General features: G+C 42.2%; 1 protein-coding gene and 1 long non-coding RNA gene across 2 annotated transcripts in view; one reads left to right on the forward strand and one right to left on the reverse strand.

The window, feature by feature from the left end:
• Positions 1-2,643, reverse strand: part of CCNT1 (cyclin T1) — a 35,949-nt gene extending 33,306 nt beyond the window's left edge. Inside the window, exon 1 of the mRNA XM_010857731.1 lies at positions 2,370-2,643. Within this exon, the coding sequence (XP_010856033.1) occupies positions 2,370-2,530 (161 nt within the window). The 5' untranslated portion in view covers positions 2,531-2,643. The remainder of the gene's footprint in view (positions 1-2,369) is intronic.
• Positions 2,644-2,849: 206 nt separating this feature from the next.
• Positions 2,850-5,994, forward strand: part of LOC105001458 — a 6,226-nt gene continuing 3,081 nt past the window's right edge. Inside the window, exon 1 of the long non-coding RNA XR_826869.1 lies at positions 2,850-3,035. This is a non-coding gene — a long non-coding RNA (uncharacterized LOC105001458). The remainder of the gene's footprint in view (positions 3,036-5,994) is intronic.

Consider the following 5,994-nt stretch of genomic DNA (forward strand, 5'->3'; position numbering starts at 1 on the left):
TTACCATCTCCCGGAGCTTGCTCACACTCATGTCCACTGAGTCAGTGATGCCATCTAGCCATCTCATCCTCTGTCGTCCCCTTCTCCTCCTGCCTTCAATCTTTCCCAGCATCAGGGTCTTTTCAAATGAGTCAGTTCTTCGCATCAGGTGACCAAAGTATTGGAGCTTCAACTTCAGCACCAGTCCTTCTAATGAACATTCAGGATTGATTTCCTCCTAGGTATGTTTCCACTAATCTCCTCATCTTCTAAGCTCCAGCAATTAACTTTTCAGTTCTACTTCCCTCTGGCAACAAAACCTTCTCATAAGGTGATCCCTGGGACCAGAAACACCTTGGTATTTAATGAATTATTTGATATTCACGGAAAAGAAAAATTTCTATTTTAATTTTTAACACAATTTTTAAAGATTATGTTCCATTTCCAATTTCTACAGAATACTGGCTATATTCCTCTTGTTGTAAAATACACCCTTGGAGTCTACCTCACACCCAGTAGTTTGTACCTCCCGCTCCCCACCCTTACATTGCCCCCTCACCTCTCCCCACTGCTAACCATTAGTTGGTTCTCTAGATCTGTGAATCTACCTTTTTGTTTCCACCAGTTGTATTCCTTAGGTTCCACATGTAAATAACATATATTTGTCTTTTCCTTTCTATTTCACTGAGTATGATAACCTCTAGGTCCATCCACGTTGCTGTAAACGGCATTACTTCATACTTTTTTTTACAGCTAAACAGTATTCCATTGCCTATATATACCACCTATTCTTTACCCATTCATCTGTCCATGAACATTCAGTTTGCTACCATATCGTGGCAACTATAAGCAATGCTGCTATGAAAAACTGGGTGCTCATATAATTCCAAATGAGTGTCTTTGTTTTTTCAGATATATACCTAGGAGTGGAATTTTTGGGTCATATGGCAGTTCTATTTTTAGTTTTCTAGGGAATCTCCATGCTGTTTTCCACAATGACTGCACCAATATACACTACCACCAACACTGTCCAAGGGTTCTCTTGAAAAGGGAAATTTCTGAATGCCTTACTTAAAAAGACCTCAGAAAACAATGTGGGATATACAGAGATGGGGGCTTCCCAGGTGGCCCTAGTGGTAAAGAAACTGCCTGTCAATGCAGGAGACGCAATAGACACAAGAACAATCCCTGGGTCAGGAAGATTCTCCCCCTCCCCTCTCCCCGTAGGAAATAGCACCCCTCTCCAGTATTCTAGCCTGGAAATTTTTATGGGCAGAGGAGCCTGGTAGGCTACAGTCCATGGGGCCACAAAGAGTGGAACACGACTGAGCACACAGAGTTGAGACAGTACCACAATAATACACACATAAGGAAAATACTAGGATGCACTAAAACAGAATTTAAAAAAAATTTTCTAACTCAGTACTGACTGGATGCTTAGGAAACAAACTGAATATGGGCACCAAAGACACCTTTTTTCAAGTGAGGACAACCTTAAACATACAGCCAGCAACACATTTAAATGGAAGTTGCGCCCAAAAACAAATTTTTACTTCCTAAGTGGAAAGAACTTCAAAACTCTACAGCTTTCTCTGCTACAAAATGAGTAGGCTTTCTGACCAAAACACTTAAAGGGAAAAAAAAAAATCCCACTAAATCGTTTAAATATGAGAAAAACGAATATACATTAGCATTTTGAGTAACTTAAAACCCCAGAATTTCATAAAGGATTTTTCAGAACATTAGATCTGTAAGTCTACCTGCCTACAAACTAAACTGACATCGTTCCTTTCTCTGAAATACTGTAAAACTCTTAACAGTAACTACTTTTTGAACATATAAGTACCAAATATTTTGCTGGGCACAGAAATCAAATTCAAGAGGTATCATCTCATTTTATAAACCAGTCTTAAACAACCAGTAAGGGGAAGGAATGGATTTTAAGCCAAAGCTGGGGTATTAATTCTAGGCCACCCTTTTAATAAGACCTTCAGGCACTGAAATTTCTCAAAACTCTCTTTACACAGTAAGTTTAAGAAGGCAGCCGTCAACAGTGAAACCTCCACTAGACACTTTGGGCGTAACAGAAAAGCAGAATCTCAAAGTCACCAGAACAGGAGATCACAACACACCGAAATGGGACTACTACTACTTTAAAATACAAAGTGGGAAGGAAACGCATTCCCAAGGCTGGTGGCACGGGTGAGCGAGCGGGAAATTAACTCCGCCTCGCTTCCCTCTCGCGAACACTTAACTTTTGCCCATCGTAGGCTCTCCTAACTAGACCCCCAGTCCTTGCCCACCCTCTTCTCGTCTAACAGACCTTGAAGACTGGAAGCAGAGCAGGGCGGGACTGACTCCAAGGCCGAAGGCCTAGGCCGCAAGGATACACGTTGAGACGTTGGCCCATGTCCTGGAGCAGATTGGCCGCCTGCTGGCGATTAGAAAGTTCTTTATCTGGATCCAAGCCAAAACGACGAGACGGGCTATTTTCCAGCTGTTCTCGAGTAAAATACCACCGTTTATTGTTGTTCTTCCTCTCTCCCTCCATAGTGCTTCAACCAGAAGGCAGCGGCGGCGGCTGCAAGCACTTCTCAGCGTCACCTAAGCGGCGACACACATCCGCTGAGCGGGGGCAACTGCGACGTGACGAACTTCCGCAAAGGCCGGACGGCTAGGTTGTGACACGCTTCCGGGGAGGAAGTGCTAGTTAAAGGATCTACTTCCGGAATGGACCCCTGGTCAGCCTGCCTCCGAGTTAACAGCCAGTAGGCGATCAGAAAAACCTTGGTTCTAGGACGCAGGCGCCAGTCATGTGACCCTGGAGAGGCAAGGTGGGGTTAGGAGCTCCGCTTAAAAAAAAAAAAAAAAAAAAAGTGTCTCCTCTCGCGAGAACTATTTTGAGCCTTCGCGCCCTGAGCGAGGGAGCGAGGCAAAGGCTGTGGGTGGATGGGGCTCCCGCCCTCGCGCCGCGCGGCGGTTTCTCGGAGAATTTCGCTTGTGATGGTGGTAGCTGTACAAAACGAGGCGGATAGAGAACTTGACAGAGAAAATGGGTAAGAGTGTCAAAAACCGAAAAAAGTAATCAAAGCGAGTAGCCCTATCGTATATCGTAACATACAGCCACCGGAAGCTCTTGAATTCGTTGGTAGTAGTATAATTTACCCATTTGAAAAGCTTAAACGCGTAGCTAAATCCTCGAAAACACTAATGATTTGCCACGCTGAACCAATTTAAAGGAATAAAATAAATTAATAATTTCATTTTATTAATAATTTAGTGCTTACCACATCGCTGACTCTTAACTACACTATTCAATCGGCACAACCAGAAAAAATGGTACTATCTTAACCGCATTGTATGACCGGATGAACTAAAACTGCTCCTTCCGTGTGGAAAACTTCCACTACCATCCTGCGCATGCACAGATTTTTAAATTCCTGTCCACTTTCAAGCTATATCCCTACTCCAAGTTTGAGGATTGTTTGTTCCTAGTGTGGGTTGCCTGGAGAATCCCAGGGACTCAGGAGCCTAGTGGGCTGCCGTCTGTGGGGTCGCACAGAGTCGGACACGACTGAAGCAACTTAGCAGGCAAGATACTTAACTTCTCTGTACCTGTTATAAATGGTGTGCAGTACATACGTTTTAGTTTCTGAAAAGGATTGATTTGATAAGTTATAAGCAGTTATAGTAGTACCGGGCACATAGAAAACATTCAGTAGGTTTCCTCATAATATTTATTACATTATTTGATAAGTTATAAGCAGTTATAGTAGTACCGGGCACATAGAAAACATTCAGTAGGTTTCCTCATAATATTTATTACATTATTTGATAAGTTATAAGCAGTTATAGTAGTACCGGGCACATAGAAAACATTCAGTAGGTTTCCTCATAATATTTATTACATTATTTGATAAGTTATAAGCAGTTATAGTAGTACCGGGCACATAGAAAACATTCAGTAGGTTTCCTCATAATATTTATTACATTATTTGATAAGTTATAAGCAGTTATAGTAGTACCGGGCACATAGAAAACATTCAGTAGGTTTCCTCATAATATTTATTACATTATGTGAGGTTGAGGGTAGGAACAATACCGTCTATGCTTTTTGTATCCTTCGCACCTACCTACTGTAGTCCTGGCCCTAGTAAATGAGTGTTTGTCAAACAAATGGTCACTACAACCTATAATAAAGAAACTGAGGCTTGGGAGATTAGGTAGTTTGCCCTACACTACACCACTTGTAAATGTAGATTTTAAAATCAAATATAATTTCATTGTTCTTGCTCTCCTGGAACAGTCAATTCACCTTGATTATATTTGAGTAATATTAGAACCTTTTGTCTTTTATAAAAAATATTTTGAGTTTTGTCATTTTTAGACACGGCTTTTCCCACTTTGATTCTACTTCATTCTCAGAAGTATTTTCTTTTACTGCAAGCCTTCCTCTGCCATATACTGCCTATAATTAGCATTAAGTGAAAGAGGAGAGTGAAAACGTTGGCTTAAAGCTCAACATTCAGAAAACTAAGATCATGGCATCTAGTCCCATCACTTCATGGGAAATAGATGGGGAAACAGTGTCAGACTTTATTTTTGGGGGCTCCAAAATCACTGCAGATGGTGACTATAGCCATGAAATTAAAAGACGCTTACTCCTTGGAAGGAAAGTTCTGACCAACCTAGATAGCATATTGAAATGCAGAGACATTACGTTACCAACAAAGGTCCATCTAGTCAAGACTATGGTTTTTCCAGTGGTCATGTATGGATGTGAGAGTTGGACTGTGAAGAAAGCTGAGCACCAAAGAATTAATGCTTTTGAACTGTGGTGGTGGAGAAGACTCTTGAGAGTCCCTTGGACTGCAAGGAGATCCAACCAGTCCATTCTAAAGGAGATCAGCCCTGGGTGTTCTTTGGAAGGAACGATGCTAAAGCTGAAACTCCAGTACTTTGGCCACCTCATGTGAAGAGTTGACTCATTGGAAAGGACTCTGATGCTGGGAGGGATTGGGGGCAGAAGGAAAAGGGGATGACAGAGGATGAGATGGCTGGATGGCATCACCAACTCCATGGACGTGAGTTTGAGTGAACTCCGAGAGTTGGTGATGGACAGGGAGGCCTGGCATGCTGCGATTCGTGGGGTCTCAAAGAGTTGGACACGACTGAGCAACTGAACTGAACTGACTGAAGTGTTAGTCACTCAGTTCTGTCTGACTCTGTCTGCCAGGCTCCTTTGTCCATGGGATTTTCCAGGCAAGAATACTGGAGTGGATTGGCATTCCCTTCTCCGGGGGATCATCCCGACCCAGGATTCGAACTCAGATCTCCTGCATTGTAGACAGATTCTTTACCATCTGAGCTACCATTAGCTCCATTTTACTCCAGAAAAATTGAGGAAAAGATGATAGGTACGGAGTAAAAGGATAAAGTAGATGACTGAAATAGTTAATCCCATTAGGGGATTGTAAGTAGAAGTAGTATGAGAGACCCTTGTAAGTTAATAATTACTTAAGAAAGCAGGTTTACTTAACCACAAAACCAAGCAGGCTTGTTTAGCAACAGAATCATGCAACAGAAGCAAGAGATATGCCCCAAAATAATAAAACAGTGGTGACATCAGACTCACATGCTGCCCAGTGAGCTCAGTAAGTTAATGATCCCTAGGACATGCTCTCTGCACACATAAAAAACATTAATTTGTGCACCTAACTTGACCATGTAGGGACAAGAAAACCCCCCTGCTCAACCTGGAGCTGAAGCTGATGATGGAAGCGTGATGTCTACTCAAAGACAACGAAGTTCCGCTCTTCCTGCCCACTTTTCCTTTAATTATAAAACTAGCCCAGTAAGCTCTTGGGGCATGGCATCCTTTTTTCCATCTGCTCATAAGCCTCACAAGCATTCAATTTTAATAAATCACTTCTTATCTATCATTTTGTCTCTTGCTGAATTCTTTTTCTGTGCTGAGATATAAAGGACTGGTACCAGAGCTCTTCAGAGCCCCTG

This window comes from Bison bison, unplaced genomic scaffold (genome assembly GCF_000754665.1).
Source record: "Bison bison bison isolate TAMUID 2011002044 unplaced genomic scaffold, Bison_UMD1.0 scf7180017864383, whole genome shotgun sequence".
Taxonomy (NCBI): domain Eukaryota; kingdom Metazoa; phylum Chordata; class Mammalia; order Artiodactyla; family Bovidae; genus Bison; species Bison bison.